The sequence below is a fragment of the Protomyctophum bolini genome (genome assembly GCF_963924005.1).
Source record: "Protomyctophum bolini genome assembly, chromosome: 7".
NCBI lineage: Eukaryota > Metazoa > Chordata > Actinopteri > Myctophiformes > Myctophidae > Protomyctophum > Protomyctophum bolini.
Window position 1 is genome coordinate 24,707,331 of NC_137868.1, and position 22,370 is coordinate 24,729,700.

General features: G+C 41.1%; 1 protein-coding gene across 1 annotated transcript; it reads left to right on the forward strand.

The window, feature by feature from the left end:
• Nucleotides 1-348: 348 nt before the first annotated feature.
• nagpa (N-acetylglucosamine-1-phosphodiester alpha-N-acetylglucosaminidase) lies at nucleotides 349-22,221 on the forward strand. The gene is made up of 12 exons (XM_080768938.1): nucleotides 349-483; nucleotides 2,180-2,379; nucleotides 2,572-2,839; nucleotides 4,033-4,172; nucleotides 4,434-4,542; nucleotides 6,433-6,561; nucleotides 6,779-6,984; nucleotides 7,584-7,631; nucleotides 8,503-8,631; nucleotides 9,733-9,864; nucleotides 15,934-16,015; nucleotides 17,422-22,221. Exons 1-12 carry the CDS (start codon nucleotides 401-403, stop codon nucleotides 17,675-17,677), a joined length of 1,782 nt encoding a protein of 593 aa, XP_080625064.1. The 5' UTR covers nucleotides 349-400; the 3' UTR covers nucleotides 17,678-22,221.
• Nucleotides 22,222-22,370: the final 149 nt, after the last annotated feature.

Genomic DNA, 22,370 nt, shown 5'->3' on the forward strand with positions numbered 1-22,370 from the left:
CCCTACCCTGTGTTACACAGCTAACTGTCCTCCTCCGCAAACAGGATCGAGTGTGTGTTCCGCTTCGTGTCGTCAAATAAAGAGCCGAAAACCGAATTATGTCCGGAGTCCGGACTCTTATCAACAACAATAACTATCTATCAAGAGGATAATATAACGAAGGTTTTGCATACGTTCCACAGTTGTGGAATGGTTGTACAACGTTCAAATGCATAAAATAATCTGTAAATAACATGGCGTTATCAGTTTTACCTCAGTAAAATAAACAAAGTGATCACATGTCCTGTGATCAGCGCAGTCATGTGACTGGTGTCCTGGGTAATGTGGGTGATAGTAGTGACAGACCGTGGAAAAAAGGTGACAGCAGCAGACTGGCAGAAAGTGAGGAAACTATCGCCATATGGCGATAATCACAGAGAAATATCACTGTGTTTGGCTGCTGTTATGGCTCTGGGGGTTGCTGTCGGATACCACAACTATCGGGTAAGGTTTCTGTTTCAGCTAGTTGCTAACTTAACCAAATACAACTTCATGATTATGAGTTTGCTACGCTGGGTATGTGGCTCATATTATCCGTTACGTGTCTTAACAGTTCAAGTAGTTAACCCGGCCTGCAGGCCGCATGGTAACTAGGAATAGTTCTGTCACTGTGTGATTTGCAAAGTTCACAACTTCTCAATTTCTATGCAAAATGGTGCGTCAACATATCAAAAATTCACAGCACCAAATCAAATAAAGTGCTCTTCTAATAGTCTACTTGAAGTATCTTCAGAAAAACGGAAGTGAATCGACCCGCGCTACACTAACATACTGCCTATTTCTGCCTCTGCTACGGCAACATTTACATGCATGTAGGTGAAATTCTGATGACGCCATGTGAGTATTAGATTATTCCCCGTGAACATTTATGTTATCTATGAAGTATGAAGTTATCCATTCCAGGGATCTAGTCGGTCTGGCCAAAAGTTATTCTGAACAGTGAACACACATATCGTTGCAATGAAGTACTTTAGCCACAAGGTGGACGTGTTTTGCCATTTATTAGTAGCCACTGTGTACTTTTCCAGCTTTTCCATTGTTTTTATAGTCTGCATTTAGGAGACTGCAAAATCTTCCATACCAGGCAGGCAGTCTCATTTGTATTGAAAGGCTTCACGCAACAGTGTGGATTAGAAAAACACAATCAAAATCATATTGATTAGTGAAAGGGTAATACACAAGTTAACACAACCATTTCAATTTACTCCTATGGCCTATAATGAAGCCACCACTGTTTTGTGGGTTTTCTTGGTGCGCTCGTCATGTGACCTGAGATTGCATAACAGTTGTGTAGAAGTGGCACCTGTGGTCACCTTACTGTAGCTGGGCCCCATACAGCTGTTACTTAAAGTAAATGTTTTGAAAAGTTTCCTTCCAGGCGGGGTCTCTGCCTTTTGGAAGCATCCACTTACATCATGCAACAATGACTTGACACATTGACCTACAGTACACGGCGCATGGTTTCCACCAGGAAGGCTTCTTACCCTTTTCTGCACATTGAATCCAAAAAGTAAAGGTCGCCTAACATGCTAAACTAATTAAAATTTAGGAGCGGCCAAGAAAATCCAAGTTTAAATGGTTAAACGAGCGTTTAAATCGGTTGTTTATCATGTTTTCCAAGGAAAACATGATCGAAAACATGGTCGAATGTGGAATTAGATTTTCTACTGACTTCAGTTCACTCGACATGCACGCACACACGCACACCTTCCTTGAAAAACATGGAAGCGGCTGACAAAACAACCGATTTAAACACTTGTTTAACCGTTTAAACTTGGATTTTCTTGGCCGCTCCTAAATTTAAATTAGTTTAGTATGTTAGTGGCCCTTCACTTTTTGGATTCAATGTGCAGAAAAGGGTAAGAAGAAGGTGGAAACCATGCGCCGTTTCTGAACCGTAGTGGGAGGGGGCGTGGATGTGACCTAATCTCGGAGCTACAGAATGAGCGTAGGGACTGAGGAACGTATTGGGGCTAGGGTTATAACAACACAACTACAAAGTAAATATATGGTAGATGATGCTAAATATTACAATTAAATATTTATTAATGTATTAATGTTAATTAAAATAATGCAAACACAAAAGCCCAGGTCATACATCTTAAAATTTGTGATTTGATTATTGTAACTTTGTTCATAGATCGTCAATGGACGATGACCTCCTATTGCCATATGCACATGGCCATGGACCCTCACACTCTCATCGCCACGTCAGAGACTGTCAGCCCATCATCCATGGAAACATCACCTATGAAAGCTGGCAGGCCAGCAACCACCCTGGGGTGCCAGTGGCCGAATCCATGACGTTTGTCACAGATGTTGGTCCACGATGGGTCCATGGTCAGTGATGACTTGGAAACATGTGGGATTTAACAAGTGCATTTTTGTTGCAAGATACCAAATGTGATTTGTAACTGGTCCCATATTACAGTTTTTGTTATTCATAATATGCAATGAGATGTCATCGCCACCATCTCTGGATTGCTGTTGGTTTGATCATTCAATTTACGAGATTTCACTTCCTGTCTCCAGGTCACTGGACAGTGGTACATGACCCCCTGAAGACGGTGTCAGTGCTGGAGCCAGGTGGGCCAGGGGGCTGTGGGATAAACCACAGAGCTGAGGTGGAGCAGACAGCCATGGCTGCTGGCTGTCTCTATGCTCAAAATGGAGGCTTCTTCAGGACGGAGAATGGCCAGTGTCATGGCAATGTAGTGAGCAATGGCAAATTGGTGAAGAACAGTGGAGGCGTGCAGAATGCCCAGTTTGGAATCAGGAGAGACGGTACCCTGGTGTTTGGGTAAGAAGTTCTGTAATTTTGTGATACTGATATAGTATATGGGCATTGTTTTTCCTACTGTTGTTTTAACATTTTCAGCATTTATTTATTTGCATCAGTTATACCTTCAGTACTGTATTATTATCATGCGTCTACTCTAATACTGGTCAAGCAGTTAGAAAGAAAAATAGCACATGATGGCATACTGTACCTCTCTTTAAAAATAAATACTGCCTCTTTGTTTAAAGTAACGCCTACCGGCTCACCAATTGTAAGGACATTTGCACCTGACTTCACCAAAAGAAGATGAAATACGGGCAGGGACCATAAAAAGATAAAAAGCCTGCTGCCCGGATCACCTGAATGAATGTTTGGTTGTACAGAGGGCAGTCATCAAATAATTTAGGCAAAGAATATCTAGAGTTCCATGGGTCCAGTGTTTTGCAACTGTTGCCAATTGTCAATAGTCTTCTATAAGCATGTCAACAACAGAACACAGTTCTCTTGGGGCACGGTGGCACAGTCGGTAGTGCTGTCACCGCACAGCTAGAAGGTCCTTTTTCTCTGTGGAGTTTGCATGTTCTCCCCGTGTCCCTTAGGGTAGGTACACCCACAAAAAACATGCAGTAATCCTGGTCTCTAAACTACCTCCCCCTGGCCAGCCACGCCTGATGGAGGGGAAAGGAACTGGTCGGAATAACGTGTTCCTTCCGCGTCTGGCCGGGGAAACTCCCCCCTGTCAGGTGTGTCAGGTGTGCTGCCCCCCCCAGGTTGGCAGAGGGGGTGTAGCGCCCAGGATTACATTAGATAATTGACACTGGGTGAAAAAATGGGTTGCAAAATCGTGGGATAAAAATTATTGAGAAAAAAAACAACACGGTTCTCATGTCAACTGGACTGTGTGTGTGTGTGTGTGTGTGTGTGTGTGTGTGTGTGTGTGTGTGTGCGCGTGTGTGTGTGGGATGCATGCCTACACTACTTGTGCCCATGTAATTCTTGTATCGCGACATTCCTTGATTTTGTGGATGTAACTTTGCTGCACCTGAACTATTTATGTCCTTGTATGCAATTTCCTGTGTGGACATAAATAAGTTGTGTGTGTGTGTGTGTGTGTGTGTGTGTGTGTGTGTGTGTGTGTGTGTGCTCAGCCCTATTTCTCAGTTGTGAGGATTCACCCCCATTTTCTCTTGGGACCCATCATCCCTTCCATCCAGGTACCTGTCAGAGGAGGATGTTCTGGACAAGACCAACCCATTTGAGCAGCTGGTCAGTGGTGTGGTGTGGTTGCTAAGGAACGGCCAGGAGTACATCAACCAGAGCCTAGAGGCAGAATGTGGGGAGTTACAGGAGACAGGTATACTCACACAACATACAGAAACAAGTTAATATGTGAGCCAGCACAACCCAGCTTTGCCAACATCCACAAAATGCATTTGTGTACTCAATTAAAAAAAAAGCGTGTAATTTCTTGTTTGGAATATATATCTTGCATGAGAAACTAATCATAATCTGTTGTTTTGATATTGTGATTAGCAGTGGGAGACCAGCACATTGATTGGCAAGTAACCTGTAAATAATTGTAAATCTGATTGACCATACATTTCTACCTAAACAGGTTCGTTCCGCCATTTTGTGGATGTCGTGTCAGGCAGGACAGCGGTGGGTCATGACAAGGAGGGTAGACTGATCCTGTTCCACATCGATGGACAAACAGAACGCAGGGGGTAAGCACCAAATATCTACTGTGTTCTGGTGAGCGAGTGATGTAGGTTTGATCATCAGTATGTCATTTCGTAAGTTTAATTAACAGCTCTTTACTTCATTCAACATCTGTGAATTTCAGAGGGAATTGAATATGCATGGTTAGATGTGCTGCGTATAACCACCGATAGCCATATAGACTACACAACATTCCATAGGATTTTTCATTTACATATCCCTAAGAAAGGCACAGTGGTTTTATTAGATACATAAAGAACAATAAATTGTCACACTTGATGGATGGAGCTGAAGAGGAGTAGTGCTGTTGTTGTTGTTTTTTTGTTTTGTTTTTTGGTTATTGTTTTGCTTTCTTTATATTAGTAATTGTATTGTCTTGTAATGTTCATTGTTGTTTTCTGTATGTTTGTATTGTCATTTGTGTGTAAAAATGGAAAATAAATACATTGTTTAAAAAAAAAAGAAAGAAAGGCACAGTGCCTTATTGGCCGATCACAGCACGCACATGACCATTAGTGGTTTAAGCCTGTTTTATATTTGTAGCAGTAGACAAATATGTCTATTGTGCTACAACACTGCTACAACACTGGGTGATGTGCTACAACACTGCTACAACACTGGGTGGTGTGCTACAACACTGGGTGGTGTGCTACAACACTGGGTGTTGTGCTACAACACTGGGTGGTGTGCTACAACACTGGGTGGTGTGCTACAACACTGGGTGGTGTGCTACAACACTGGGTGGTGTGCTACAACACTGGGTGTTGTGCTACAACACTGGGTGTTGTGCTAAATCATGTGCAGACTTCTTGACTGATGCACCACAGCCAGGTTGGCTGGTGCACAACTCCATTTGCACAGCTGCATTTGCATGCCAGCTTGCAAATGGAGCAGACCTATTGATTGGCTACGAAAATAAGGGACCTCACTACATGCATTGCTCAATAGGAGATGTTGGAAATGCAGGGCAAAGTCATGAGGGAATCCTCAAATTATTCACCTCCTAAGATGCCTAATGGCCTAGTAGACACCCTTTGTGAAATTGCAGTAGTAAAATAATAAAGATGTACAGTTAAATACAACTGGAAGGAGATGAGGGAAATTCAACCAAGGAAGAAATGTTTGTAGGTAAAAGATTAATACAATGTACAGTAATATATTTTATAGTGTGTGTGTGTGTGTGTGTGTGTGTGTGTGTGTGTGTGTGTGTGTGTGTGTGTGTGTGTGTGTGTGTGTGTGTGTGTGTGTGTGTGTGTGTGTGTGTGTGTGCGCGCACACCCGCGTGCGTTATGTATAAGATAAGATTTAATTAGAAGGGAGAGCAAAATATTGCTGTGATTATTATTGATTATTGTGATTATTATTAAATTGATGTAGAAACTCAGTGACAGGAGTGCCATTTCAGCCAAGTGGGTGAATTGCAATAGCCATTAAGACACTAACTTCCTCCGAGTTTCCCTCTTGCCAATCAATTCTATTGATCTCACAGTGCCTACACACAGTGACCTCACATACCCCAAGAGATTCATGTGTTTGTGTTAAATATCTGGCTGCGCAAAGCAACAACAAGGCGACATGTCCTCGCCCACCCCCATCGTACTTCCCCCACTCAATATCAGACATGGTGCAGTTCAATAAATTATAGCCAGTCAGCTCGTTCTATCTAATGCAATCAGACGGACCAATGACCTTCTCTGGAGAAATTGACCTTCTGTCTAACATGAATAACATCACTTTTTACTTGGTAACCCCTTAGGGGCACATTTATTGTGTTGGTACACAGCACAGTCAAAGGCGCTTTCTTGTATTCCTGTGTGCTGTGTTCCAGACATCCCAATTCCCAATGTGCGGGGCCTTTATGTACCTCTCTGGTTGTTTTGTCTCTACTAATATAGTATGAATCTCTGGGAGGTGGCAGACTTCTTGAAGAGGAATGGAGTTGTCAATGCTATAAATCTGGATGGAGGCGGGTCTTCCACCTATGTAACCAATGGCTCATTGGCTAGCTACCCCTCTGACCACTGGTGAGTCCATTTAAAAAACATGCCACAGCTTTACTAAGGCTACTTTCCCAGCAATTTCATTTTGAAGCACGTCATGCATGGTGATTAGTATTTCTGTACAGATGTTTGTGTTCTATAATATTAATCTCTTTTCTTAATTTCCTCATTCTCTTTAAATTATCATATTTTCTATCATATTCATACCTCCCACTTTTCTTTCTTTCTTTCTTTGACCCAGTACCACTGATCCTAAGTGGCGCTGCACGCGGAGGGTCTCGACCATTCTGTGTGTCCACCAGCGCCTGTGCCAGCCTGAGAACTGCAGTGGGCACGGGACCTGCGTAGACGGGCACTGTATTTGCCAGGAGGGCTGGCACGGTGCCACGTGTGATACTATGGTGTGCCAACCACCAGCATGTGGTGCCCATGGTGTCTGTACAGCCTGTAAGTGTGTTATGTGGAGGAAGGGTGTCAGCTCTTGTCAATGTGTGCTGGAAATGATGACTGCACAATTAACCAAAAATGATTTGGAACCAATAACAACTTAATATTGAGAAGCAGGTTTTTTGTGTGTATGTATCAAATAATCATGTTGCAGTTTTCATGTTGAACGGTAAGACTACAGTCATTAGTATTATTGCCATCACCTTGGTGGGTTAGTCGTGTAACTTTCTTGACGTTAAGCCGTGTATATGTTCAACAAAACAGCCATGCAAAATAACATTGACAGCTATGAGGTGGGGAAAGCTTGACCTGCATAGCAACAGTTGCTAAACTATTTGGCATTGGACAATTGCTTTTTGGGGTGGGATTTAGCGAAGGGCTAATTGATTAAATTGATTGGCTCACTGGTATGATTCTGAATGTAGATTGTAAGTTGCTCTGGATAAGATAGTGACGGAATGTTTGCTCACTTTTATATTGGTCATGATGGGATGTGTTTGTGATGAATGTTATAACAACATACACATTCACAAAGCAGACCTTTATTTGCACCATGATGTTTGGAAAGACATTGTTCCTCTGTCCTCTGCATGTTGCAGATGGCTGTATTTGTGATGCTGGATGGAGGGGACAAAACTGCAGCCAAGGTAACCTGCAGACTGCTCTTGGTCACACATTCACAAACACAGACATGCAGCTACAGTCTTACTTGACTGAGGCAGAAGTATAGTCTGCACATGCAGTCCAGATACAGCCACAAATACACACGAAGGCAACAAACAAAACAAAAATAGTTTTTTTTTTCTCCCACAATCTGGTTTGTAGCATGCGCCAATTATAAGGAACCTATTATTTGTGGAGAATGTGCCTCTGCACAATACTTTGAATATCTATAATAGCAGCTCTCTTAAAGGCAAAAGGTGGGTAAGTTAACATAGCTGAAACCATTCCTAACATAACACTGTATTTAGTCTCAGTCGGCTCTGTGACTCTTTGATGTACTTCTCAACTCTCCATTTCATTACACTAAGTATAAAGTGGTTCTCAAACCTTTTTATGTCAGGGACCCCCAAATTAATATTTATTTGTAAAGATTTTGTGCCATGGACCCCATACCATACAACATTTGTATCGTTAAAATATTCCAAATGATTCATAATTTGCCAAGAGTTTTGAGAAAATAGTCGATCTACAAACTCACAATGCGTGTCATTGTAATGCGCTGTGAGCTTGTAGATCGTCCTGACATCGTTTATAATACTGTAGAGTTAAAGTGATTAAACTAATTTAGGTGGAGAGTGGAGACCCCCAGGAACCCCTTAAGAACCCCTGGAGGTCCTCAGACCCCACTTCGACAACCACACAGTAATGTCAATCTCCATTGCACTTAAGCATTTTCCTCAACTCTATCCCAAACGTCACAGCAAGGTTGAAATTGACCTCAGCATTCTTTTTTGTTTTCACCAAAATAAAAAGCTTGTTGCAGTATTTATCTAGCTCTCTTCTTCTTTCTTGAAGAGTGCCTGCCAGGTTTCTATGGCGACGGCTGCAACCAGACCTGCACCTGCTCCAACGGAGGCTTGTGCGACCCTGTCCATGGACAGTGCACTTGCACAGCTGGTTTCCATGGTGACTCCTGTGAACAATGTATGTATTTATTTGATAGCTTTTTATTTTTGTCGTGTTTGTAGCTTTTTTATAGCCTAAATTACACATGTGTCGCTCACCTAAAATCAGTTATTTTCGTTGAGTGACTATCGTTCTATCGAAGAGAAGGTGAATGTTGAGGAGAAGAAGAAAGAAGATTAGAACGTCACATGTGACAAAGGTTATGAGCTGGATTCAAATCCATATTGTCAGCAGGACATGGCGTGTGCAAAAACTCCACTATGTGCATGGATGTATGCATATATAGCTGTATGTGGGTGTGCTATTTATGTATATGTTTACTCAATCTGCTCACGTGCACACTACCATAGCCTCAAAAGTAACCTCACCCATTGCCCCGAAGTTTGGGACTTAAGCTCCAGGATTCAATCTTATAAGGTTGCCTTCCTTCTGTTACACTGTGCGTGCGTGCGACTACATGAGACTCCTGCCAAATCTCTGGCTCCTTCAATGAGCAGGTGGGTAACATTAGCCCTGATATGCTAGCTAAGCTTTGTTACATAATTTCCTTGTCGGCCTCCTTACACTTTAATAATGCCCAAATCCTGAGCTGACTAAATAGCTATGGGCATTCATGTTTCATAGAAGACATTGTCATCCGTTTCCTGTTGTCTGTCAGTGTGTACCAGTGTGTATCAGTCGTTTTTCTTCCCAACTCTCTACGTTTAGAGCAGGGCCGGTTCTTCAACGCTAGTACCCCTGGTACTGCTGGTTTATAAAGCCTACCAGGGAGTTAATCACATGAACCCTTGGCCCTAGGGAAACATTCTGGAAAGCAGATATACAATGTGTCACTCAATTGTCCTTCCTGCTAGGGTGGGATTGTGGACCCTAAACATCAGATTTCTAGTGTTTTAATAAGCTGGGAATCTTGAAAACTGTAATTAGTATGGGTCCTAGATTTAAATATTTTATATACATACCATACCCCTGGTGTCGTAAGAACATTGAGTTATTTCTCAAAAAACATAATCTGAATACTATACTAATCTGAATAGTTAAAAGAGCATAAATAGTGTATAGTGGAAACAACAAATGGTATCCATACATTCATCTTTCTGTCATCTCTCTGTCTGACAGTGTGCCCTGTGGGGTTCTATGGTCTGTCCTGCAACCAGGAGTGCCAGTGTCAAGATCTATGTCCATGTGACACTGTCACAGGAAGCTGCAATGCCTTGATCCAGGGGGAAAGGAACCATACCATATACAGAGGTACCTTACAACACACACACACACACACACACACACACACACACACACACAGAGAGAGAGAGAAGGATGAAGAATACACTTCCAATAATGTCTTTCATGTGTTCCCGTGCGCGCACACACACACACACACACACACACACACACACACACACACACACAGTCACAACATAATTACAGTAAACATTGCCATCAGCTGGTTCAAAACATACTGTGCACAACAACATGAAGAGGAAATCTAGGCATAAACTCCACCAATAACTGTGTGTTGTGTAGTGGTGACACAAATCTGTTTTTCTTGCAACTGCGGCCAACCACTGCTTAACAAACAAAGGTAGGCAATGTGAAAGTGGTTTAGATTGCGAGAGGCACTGGTCTGTATGTGGCAGATAAGTTGTGTGTAAGTGTTATCCTTGTTACTGCTGTCATTTGTTATGACAATGTTACTCTTGTGAGCTATTTATGTTCTGCTGAGCTGACCTCATCCAAACCAACAGTGAAAGCCTCCCCTTTCATTATAACTGATTGCTAATATATTTATGTAGCTCCTTTTATTTCACTGGACTTTGTAACTCTATATTAGGTATATCGCTATGTATTCTGTTTAATGGTTAGGGTTGGGTTAGGGTATATTCCCTCTTACCATGTCTGAATAGTCTGTTACTGTCATGCAGAGCGAAGTGTCATCTAAGGACACCGTCTCAAGTTATACTGATCACTGAATGTTGCCGTCTAGACTGGGTTCCTCTTTCTCTCTCACTGTACGACTCCTATCTTTCATTTGCATTTGAGGTTTTTATGCTTTTCCACTGCATGGAAATATTTTCAACTCGACTTGAATCTACTTGTCTTTTCGGTTTTCCATTAGGCAAAAGTACTAGTCTACTGATTGGTCTAAGGCTGCACTATATATCGTTATCGAAGTATGAACATGTGCAATATCAGTATCGCAAAATGGCAACATGATGTATTGTCAATTTATTGATATATCATTGATATATCGTGAGTGATATTGACTTGTTATTATGCCGTTTTGTGAATAATGTTTTGTTTCCAATGCAACACTTAAAATATCGAATATGACATTTTAACGGTAATATCGTATATCATATCGATATCGCAATATTTGGCATAGATACCGATATATGAAATTGAGATATAAATATTGATTAATTGCATGGTCTATTTTTCACCTAAAGAAATGTTTTCATAAACTGTTTTTGTTGGGCAAGTTGCCATTGTTCTTTAGTGCTCTGTCTCCTATGCAGAGGTTTGGACATCGCTATGACGACTAGCTACATTAAACGGGTACTGTGTGGTCGAAAGCCAGTGGAGTTGAGTCGAACCAGTGCCATGCTGTGAAAAAGCACCAATGCATAGCTCTGTCTAGTCCTATGTGGATATATGTTTGTTCCTAGAGGGGGCGGCAGTGGCTCAGGTAGTAGGGGTTCCCCCACAGTTCTAGTTGGAAGTGTCCTTGAGCAAGACGCTGATCCCCTTTGCTCTTGATGAGCAGGTTTGCATGGTTTCCTCTGCCATCGGTCACGTGTAGGAATGTGTGTGTGTGTGTGTGACTGTGAATGGGTGAATTTAATGCACATTGTATTGTGTGTGTGTGTGTGTGTGTGTGTGTGTGTGTGTGTGTGTGTGTGTGCGTGCGTGCGTGTGTGTGTGTGTGTGTGTGTGTGTGTGTGTGTGTGTGTGTGTGTGTGACATGTGTGTCACGATTGTGTCTATGAAGATCATACAGTTACCCTGCCCAGTTTATGAACGTGCATGCATTTCCCATATATAGGACATACGTGTTTACAAGCCCTAGAGGGCTCTGCTGGAATCTCGCTCCTCTGTAGATTTTCAGCCTCCCGTGTGTGTACATTATGTTTGTGTCAGGACTGGATTTTTTTTTTATTGTGTCTTGCAGCAGTAAATCATAGAGATCTATTTAAGGAACACTTTCATTCCATTACAAAACCAGTTTGTGGATAAATTACAGAATATAGCGAAAATCTACAAGCTCACTGCCTTACAAAGTATAAAATGAGGCATTAAAGTAGGAAAAACATAACGAGAGACAATATGGATATTATATACAAGGTATCTGCCTAGTAGAAATGATATATGCTGTATATTGTTTTATTACCCCGTCTTTACAATAGCCTGATATATAGTTACTAACAGACCCTGTTGAAGACCTATACGCGTTGGTCAAGCTGTTGCCTTGCTCTAGAGACTAAGTAAAATGTTTACGTTACTTTAATTGAAGACTTGGATTTATTTTCCTTGCAAGTCTGCAGTCTATGCCACTTGGAAATTAAGCGGTACTTCTTGGACTTTTTGCTATAGTAAGTAACACGTGTTTGCAAATCATGTTGCAGCTTTGAAATTGTACTGCTGGTCCAAGCTATTGCATATTTAGAGTGCAAATGTTGCAGTTGTGCCCTGGGCAAACTGAAACCAAGCATTCAAAGTAACTGAAATGATCTTGTCAATGCAACAGTGTTTCAAGCGTTTCAGTTTTACTGTTGTTTTTGAGGGGTGCTAGCCCCTCCTATATTCAGCTATAGTGTAGATTTTCGTCTTGCACAAAGATTACATTCCCATTGACAATGAATGGATGATGTACGATGATAAGAGCGCCCCTCACTTCACACAGGTGTGATTTTTTGCTTAGTTATTGATTATTGTAAAGGTAGTTAATGTTGTTGGCTTTTTTAAGGCAGCTATTTTTTATTATGAGCTGGTTGGAGGGTGGACCTCATAAGAATACTTTCTCTCACTATTCTATTCACCCACTATATAAGGTTTAGTCGAAGATAGATTAGAGTTTCAGGAATATTTCAGGTCTAGATGTACTGTAAATAGGTTTTCAATGTAATGGGTCCCGACTCCCGGGACCCAGGGGTGGGCTTTTAGAGGGGTGTGCACGCTTATCCGACACACCAAACTGACCAAAGTTCCAACATACGGAGCGGTGTGCTTGCGGTTAGGGTTAGGGTTTGGGGTAGTTTGTTGGTCTAATGACTGTCGAACCTTTGGTGTGTCGGAACTAAAACCTGTACCCCTTGTAGATGTGTCCCAGCCTGCAGGGACATTTTATGAGTCCCACTTCAGACAAAAATGTAAAAAGAACCACCGCTCATCTGCTGAAAACTTAAGTGAGGTGCTGGAGTCACAAAGGGATAATGAAAAAAATAAAGGGAAACTCCACACACTCAGATCTGCGCACAATCAAAGTATTTATTTTGCAAGCTTTCGGTCTACTGACCTTCAGGCATAATCAAAAAGTGACATAGGACAGAATACATGTTCATCACTTGATAGGATGAATGATCACACCTGTGTCAAAAATTTCAATTAGAATGATAGCTTATGGGAGTTGTAGTTCTCAGTGAACCACAAGGCACCCAAAGACACAGAGGGCTGTATTTTATTTATATTATAAGTACAAGGTCTTATTACCTAACTTGAGTAAACTAAAGACCTGGAGGCGTGATCAATGCCATTTGGCTATTCTGAGTGGCCAAAGAGCATTGGTCACGCCTCCAGGTCTTTAGTTTACTCAAGTTAGGTAATAAGACCTGGTACTTAAGACATGCAAAATACAGCCCTAAGTGTCCATTTAGACAAGAGAAAACATCACGAGCAAAACATGACTTGTTTGTTTCCTTCACGTAGAACCAACACTCATCCATGCAGGTGTCATTCTGTTCTCCTCTCCTGATACACTATCTTTTCTCCAGCAGAACAACTGTGAGTGACTCCTCCCAGTCATGACAGAAGTGCTAATGTGAGCTTTCTGTTCCCCTCTGACATTTGCTTTCTATTTGATAGAACTAAAAGGAGCACAGCAGTAGAATGAGGTGATGCAACACTCAAGTGTCTCTCTTAATGAAATTACATGTTTTAACTAATCCACATCATGTCGGTCCTAATTGGGGAGAGGAAGAAAATACGCGTATTCTCTTCTTACAACCGTAAGATCTGTTTAGTGTCACAAGGTTTAAAAACCTGATTTACTGTCTCTGTCAATAGAATTAATTAATGTACTACAAACACAAACAAACCAATACAGAGATGTGCAAAAAAAACGGTAGTATTAAAAAAGCCATCCCAATGTAACATGTTACTTTAACCTCAATCTGAGAACCCATCGGCAAATAAAAGAAAAACGGCACCTTCTTTTCCTTTGACGGAGTCAACAATCTGTCTCGAGAGACTACTTTAACCCATAAGAGTCCATGTTTACACTCTGTGATAAACTAAACTGACACTCTGCAGTGCCCTGTGTCACCACCACGAATATTACTGTTCCATCAACAACCAATGGTTGCCTGGTACAAACACAAGAGACAAGTCAATGTACAAGTCAATACATCACTACGATGGAGATTGTTGCATTTCGGACTGTTAGTATGTCTGACCAATATATGCACCCCAAAATATCGCCACTTTTCCACGAAGAAAAGCTGGACTGAAATGATGAAAACTTCCTTTGGAAACAGTCGATGTTTGGGAAGCACAAACGTATGGGACACACAATTGACAGGTCCGTTGCGATTGTTGTGGGGTAATTGATCACACCACCTCACAATTGTGTGCCCCATACATTTGTGCTTCCTAAAGGATGTTTTGATATGTTCAATCCTTTTTTAAATTCATACCTGTATTTAGGAAAGCCAGACAATAATGTCAGACAATATTGTTGGCTTGAGGAGTGTCACAGAAAAAGTGAGACCAAGATTCACTTGTCCAACGGACAAGTACATTTTTAATGCAATTGTCCGGATAGATTTATTGGTTGACCCGGACAAGTAAATTTTTAATGCACTTGTCCGGCAAGATTTATTGGTTGTCCCGGACAACAGTACAAGACTTAATGTCAAGGCCTGCCTATGCTTTGTAAAATGGTTGACTGTGTCAATTATACACTGAATAGTAGTCAATGAACTTAACATGCCAGAACAGCGGTATGATCTTTTAACCTCAGACAGATGTTGGGCACACACACACACACACACACACACACACACACACACACACACACACACACACACACACACACACACACAGGTTCTTATCTGACTCAGCACTAGTGCTATGTATCTGTTGAGCCCAGTGACCCTTGCCATGAACTGACTGCAGCTCTAAATCAGCAAGTTATAATTAGACCCTTGTAAAAGATTTGGGTGTCTGTCATTAACAAGTGCCAGCCGCACAGCTCTCAGCCCCTTTAACCTAAATAGGAACCTACAGGAACCACTGGTTGAGTATGTTTATCATACTATACAGTATGTATCCTTTATGAGAGACTCATAGATAGAGATAAGAGAGAGAGAAATGGAGATAGAGGAATTCTGGTTGTGTGTGCATGTGTGGTTTGCAAATGGTGAACTATTTGCATAGGAGAGAGAGTTGAAAAAACAACCTAGACCCCCTTAGTAAATATCATTGCTGTCAGGCAGAAACCTTATATCTCCTTATTTCAACTTTTAGTTTTTGCCCTACTTCGTCATACTAAAGTGTCCCACAAAAGTAGCAAAAATATGTGATCTATAAGCTCACAACGCCATCACATTGTGTGCATTTTGCTGCATTGGAACCATAGGAACATGGTTTTTCCTGATTTTGGACATACAAGATTTCCATCCGACAACGTTGATATGCTTGTGGGCCAAACAGGCCTGTGCTATATTGACCACACTGAGATGGTCATATCTTTTAAGCCACTCAATAACAGGGCTGGTTATTACATTTCCACAGAGATGTATTTAGACACAAGCCTGACTGTCTCATCTATTATTGTCTGTGTACTATATGGACTTGCTTTGTTTTTCTGTTCTCAATCTCAACTGATATTTGGTTATTAATTGATATTTATACACAGTAAAATCCTCTACGTTAATTTATCCATATGGAACCAAGGCCTTTAATATGCATCAGATTTTTCCATTTGTACATGAGTTAAATTAACAGGGTTTTGCACAGGGTATCAATATACCACTTTGGGACTCTAGAGTATTCTGCGTTTGGATTGGGTACATGTAAACAGTCTCAACCTTTGTGTCTCCACAGCGGGCCATTGTCTGGCCAAGCAGATGTTTACAACATGGACACAAGAGGAGCAGGCTCACAGAGACAAGTCTTATCTGGCAGAGTAAGTGTCAACGGTCAAGTCTCTTGAGCAAGGAGGAAAGGCGGGATTTAGGGTTTCAACATAAATCCCATTGTTCTTATTTGAAGAGATCAATAATATATTGTGACAAATCAAGTTGGAAATCAGTTTCCCTTTAACTCAGACTTTGCCTACTGACACAAAAATGCGTCACGTTAGTGGTGTTTACCAAAGTGGGAAATTACCCCAGACAAATATTTGTACATTTCTTCTTCAGTAAAAACAAATCTTCTTTTACAAGTGTATTTACTTAACTTCCTTGAGATGCAAGGTTGGACCTTTTTGGAGGATGCTGGCTAATAAACTAAATGACTTAAATATTTTTCAGATTTGGTCTAACAAGAGAAATGCATTATTGTTTATACCATATAAATTTAGGAACATACATAACCGTCTTCTGCTGTGATCAAAGGGGTCCAATTAATGTCTGGAAAAGAACACCTGGTACTCCAGACAGATTTGGAGGTTTGGCAACAATCTCAGATTCTCCTTTACATGTAAACAAAGCTGGAGATTCTGCAAACACGATGCATTCATTAGCCCCCTTACCTTTCACAAGTTAGGGATTGTTGGGTGTTGCTATGGTTTCTGGACCAGCCCTTTGTGAAGGGCTGTCTGGTCAGAGATGGGGGAGTACAGTTTTTGCCAGGTGCTTGAAAAGCGCCTGGACTAAATTTGTCTTTACCGTCATCACTATTGATGACCGTAAAGATGACTTTCGTGGCGACTTTACTGATGCCTAGTCATGATTGGCTGCCTCCTAGTTCTAGCAGCCATACTAGCGACCTAGTCATGATTGGCTGCATCCTAAGCCAATGACGGCATAAAAACCCATACTCTGATCGCCGCAACCCGGAGCGAGTGGCAACAGAAGTTAACAGAAGCTAATGTTATGAGCTAACTGGAACTAGAGGACAACCATAACAAAACACCAACAAAAGAAAGTCGGAAATGAACAAAAACGGGTGCTACAAGAGCTTGTTGCACATGGTTGCACCTGGCAGTTATGACTGAGTGATTCTTTTTTACCATAATTTCCTCTCAACTTTGTCCTTTAGTCATTTTTCTGTGGTTTCTGAAGCCAAGTGATATGCTTTAACTAAGCAGACAGGGGTACATTGTTTTGCTCAAGGGCACTTTGTTGGGCACATTGTTATCTATAAACATACCTATCACTGTTAAATATGCACATGATTCATCATATTCTATACAAAACTGTTTCTCTAGGGTAGACGATAACCAGGCACACTCTTGTTGGTTTTAAAAGTGCTGGTGTCTGTGACGTCACGCTAGTGATTTTTGCTTCCCTTGCCTAAATAATTAATAATAATAATAATAATTAACTACATGTTCATTATATATTGTGTTTCTCTCCTTCGCCTCCTCAGCTGGACATGGCTAATAATAACTGTGTCCTTGGCCTTCCTGCTGCTGGCTAGCATGGTAGCTCACCTTGTTCGGGAGTGTCGGGGCTCGCTGGTTGTGCGCCACACCCAACAGCGGGACTACTGCTATGTTCCACTGAATGATATCAATGAAGACGCATCTCGATCCAAGGTCAGTCGTACGGGTTTGAGGCATGCCAAAGGGGATTTTGAATTGGATGACACAGACTCGCAGGATGAGATTTGGTCTCAATCATAGGAACACAGTTTAAAAGATCGTGAGGTAAGCAGCTACATCAAATAAGAGCAATTCCTCCAAGAGCGAAATGGGATAGCCATCTGCAAAAGAACGTCAATGCATCTAAGAGAAAAGCACAGCGGGAACATTTCACACTGGACACTTACACAGACAATACATTTGAGCACAGCTGTCTACTCTATGGTATATGAAATATGCAAGAGAGTGAGACTCACCGAGCATTTGACTGGGGGAAAAATAATTAATACAATTATGTGGAACTGGAATTATGTTCAAAAACTATAATGGAGGAGATGGATCACATGATTCTCTTTTATTTCTACTGAAATGTGATGTTTTCAGTTGGACTGAAATGGGGCTTTTCAGTAATGCAGGACGTAAAGGAGGAAAATATTTATTTTGAACACTTAACATTGTGCTGAATCAGCCTTTGACTATGCTAGCAACCTGCTTTTGTAAGAAGCTTTTTTTTTTGGCTTTGTTTTGGTATGCTGGGCCAGTTTTGCTTGCAGCTGAGGACAATGAATGTATCAAAGAAACAAAGTCCTTTTTAAGGGGTGTGTAAACAAAGATTTATTGTGTGTATGACCTTGATGTCGCTCTCTTGATTGAGCTGCAGCTCCAACAAAAGAGCAATGAAGTGTTTTCCTCATTGCCATATGAACAGGTGAGGTATGAACTTTGAACCCCAATAGGGAAATATCCAAAGGTGTTGAAGGTGAAAGAGAGTAATTTTTCATGTCTCTAAAAAGTGAACAGGGGTCTAAATTGGAAAACCGGCTTCATACTGTATCAGTATGCACTGGCTACTGATTTTATCCAGTGAAGTGTTCAAATACTTTACTACTGTGTGGCAACTAGTTTACAGAGGCTGTTTGACATCTGTCAACATTGTGATTTGGAATGGCAGGGGCCATGGGGGCAGGGTAGCCTACTAGCCTCGCGTAGCGATACTAATATCACTGCGTGGATATTAGTCTAGTCCCTCTCAGCTGTCACCATTTTGGCCGTGAAGTCCTCCCACAATTGAGAGGGGCCAGACTTAATCTGTACTGGGGCGATATGTATTGCAAAGGTAGATGAAGGCTGGCCATGCGAGGCTAGGGGCAGGGTGCTATCTGCTTCATTTATTTCAGGGGATGTTTAAACCAGAGGACAGCGGGAAAGAAGGATCAAATATGGAAGAATCCTGGGGAAAACTGGAGGGTTGACAGGTACGCGGCACAATCGGCACATAAATGCAGTGCACGAGGACAGTGCCGAATGAATGATGGACAATACACTATAACTTTTAGAGGGCTGCTAACCCCTCCCATGTCAAGCTTTGAGGGTTTGTGTAAACACAAACATCGAAGACAAATGTGTGTAAACACAAACATTGAAGACAAAAGTCAGAACGCAAATTGTGATTGGCCAGAATGAGATGATTTTAATAGACCAAATTTGATTTTATACTTCCCTTCGCATGAAGTTTGGGTTGTTTCTTTTCTAACAACATGTGTTGTGAGCTTGTAGCCTATTTTCACTGAACCATTTTCTGATAATCCAATCTATAATGTCACAATTTTGATGAGTAAAGCTACTTTACCAGCAATCATTTGGGGGGGCCTATTTTTTATTTGTGGAGACCATTCACAGTTTTCACGGGATCAAAAATGAAAGTGAAGCAATAGGGGAGTGGACAGATTCACTGTATACAATTTAGTATCTTCTGTACCCTGACATCACCCGGCAAAGCTCTTCAATGACACTGGTAGATCAAATTGAAATCAAATAGTTTTGAAATCTGCACCAATTCTAAGGCATCCAAAGTCTGTCAAAGAGGAAATGTTATTTATTTGCGTTACTAAAATGAGAATTAAGCCTTGTGGCTAAAGAAACAGAACAGATACTTGAGACAAATAGATAAGAGACCCAGGAGTTGATGGTTATTAATCCCATCTGTTGGGATAGTGTTTTATCGTTACCGTTTAGATTTACACAAGAGAGTTGTTTTTCCTAACATTAACAGTTGCCAAAATATTTGTGTTTAACTGCTTAGCTACAATGGCAGTGTGATCCTATTAATTATGAGGGTTTTATGGTGATCTTTGCAACACTGTGTTAGAGCCACAGACATGGATACGATTAGTCTTAGGTTTATTAATGTTCTACATCTATTCATAAATCAACAGGACAATAGCTCCCAGGTTGGAACAATACTGGTTTGTGTAGTTCCTTGAGTAAATAATTCACTTCCTTGAATTAGTCCATAAAGTATGACATTTTCAACGGTTCACCAATTTGGTGATTGATTGGCTTGTGTTATAGCAAAAATGCTGTCCATACTTGTCTAAATGAGTTGCATCGGGTTTTAAAGGACCTATAACATCAAATTCTACTTTTTCAATTTCTTTTGTGTTTTTGGGGCTCCCATGTGTGTTTTCTATCCCCACAAATAACCAATTTTGAACAATCAGGCTTTCTTATCATATGGGTGCTTTAATGGAAATTGCTCTCAGGAACAGCTCAACTGATTTTGTCCTTATCGTGATGTCATCAATGTCACCCTACTTTGTATAATTCCTCCTCTTCTTCAGTTCCAAATTTGCATTTCCACTTTGTTTACAATGTCCACCATTGTTGATTTTCTAAGCTGGCATGGAATGGAAACAAGCCTGGTTTTATCTAGCATCAGTATTATAATGACTCAAATATTAAATAATTTGCATATCGGCATACCCTACCACCTCAGGACATTGTGGTACTGCAGCTAAAACTGCTTTCAAAGTCCAAAAATACATTACAAGGGCTAGTTATATGAGAGTGGTGATTGATGCTCAAACCATTAGAAATAACTTTGAGGGACATAGATTTAAATACTCGTTTTAACCAACATTAAGCTTTGCATTCCATCATTGGAAAAACATATGCAAACCTTATTCAGATCTGTGCTGTGGTTCTTTGTGTAGTGGGCTATAACAGGCTCACCACAGTCATTTTATGGCCAGGTTTATTTGACATCTGGCTTAGCTTAGATAGGGTCTTCAACGCCAGGTCACAGAGGTGTACATTTGTGAACTAGCAAGTCACTGGTGCATTCAGTTGACCTATAACCTTAAACGTGGACCATACTTTCTCTGGCGCCTCAGTGTGAAAACCATACATAGTTGTCAGTTTACTCTTTACTCAACTGATTTTTGTTTTCTTTTTTTATCTTCACTGACAGACTGTTGTGTCATTTCATTTGTGTATTTTATGAGCAATTCACTTTGCTCTGTTTTTATTTGTTTTATGAGGCACATGTGGAGGTGCACCAGTGATTTAGTGTGGCACTGTGACATCTAATGGACACTGGATCTATGCTAGAGATGGATCAGTAGAACTTAAAATTTTAAGCTCTTAGACAAGAAAAATGTGTTTAATTTAACACTGGATTTTACAGTCCTATTGGCATCATTGAACCCATATTTTGTTGTTGCCCTGGTGCAATCATCGGATGACTAGGAGCTATGTAGTGTGCAGCGGAATACATGGGGTCGACTCGTAAGATTGAGCGGTACTAGTGACGGTAGTAGTGTTCACACAGTAGATGGGAGACTGTACTGCTGGTACAGTGTGATACTGCAGGGTCTGAGCGCTGTGCGTTACCACCAAGGCCTGGTGTGACCATGGAGTAAATCCTGTGTGGGCCGGCATGATCGGAACAGGGCTGATGCAGAGGAGAGCTGCATCGCATCGCCTGCCTGAAGGGTGCATCGCTGTAATGCCCAGAGCAGCAGATTGAGCAGGCAGCAGCTGAGTGTGAGCAGGCAGCAGCTTAGTGTGAGCAGGCACAACTGAAGCAAGGCATACTGATGTAGGAAGTGCAGCCATCGCATGGGCTGTTATGTACATCACTATAGTGCCCGCAGTGGACAGAGCTGACAGATATTTATTATATGTGGTGTTTTCTGTATATGTTATTTGATAGTTATGCCTATCAAAGAGGAGGTGTATGACTGGATCACTCACAATATAACAGGTTGTGTTCTATTATAGCACACTGAGCACATTGGCGCAATACAAACCAATACCTGAGTGTGCTCCCGGTGATCATACCCGAACGCACCCATAGTAAAATGTGTTCACTGAATGTATAATAGTTTTGTAGTTCTGTCATTTGTATCCTTTATTTTTTACATGTCTTGTTTTAAAATGTATTATGCTTATGTTTGCAGTATTTTACTTGCCTGTGGCAACAAATGAATGTGTTTTGTACATATGTCAGGGGTGCTGTCAAGAAAAGAATGCTCTCCAAACATTTGAAGCCACCTTTTCTTGACACTGTTCTTCATGTGGTGCCTCCACTACATACGACTGTTCTGTCAGTATTCATGTTAATGATATAAACATATCCTGCCTTTGTGGCCGACAAGTTTAGAGGTTAAATATGTATTGTTTCACTATTGCTAGAATATTGACAGTTGTCAAACAATACTTCAGCTTGTTTCTCCTCTAGAAAAGTCTTGAGTTTGAATTTTCTAATAGCAGTCACATTGACAGTTTTTTCACAAATAAAGACTCTTTCACTGTGCAAAAACTGGTCTTTGTTTTGTTTGTTTTTCCGCTTAGTTTTCCAAAGATTATGTTAAAGGCATTGAATGACATGGTAGTCATTACCACTTCTCTAAGCAGACATTGACTGCTACTCCTACAGCATATTATAGTGTTT

Excerpts from the sequence above, each read along its gene's own strand:
- nagpa (XM_080768938.1), top strand. The coding sequence starts at position 401 with ATGGCGATAATCACAGAGAAATATCACTGTGTTTGGCTGCTGTTATGG. Across the intron at positions 2,840-4,032 it reads GACGGTACCCTGGTGTTTGG|GTACCTGTCAGAGGAGGATG; the intron begins GTAAGAAGTTCT and ends CCTTCCATCCAG. Across the intron at positions 7,632-8,502 it reads GGGACAAAACTGCAGCCAAG|AGTGCCTGCCAGGTTTCTAT; the intron begins GTAACCTGCAGA and ends TCTTTCTTGAAG.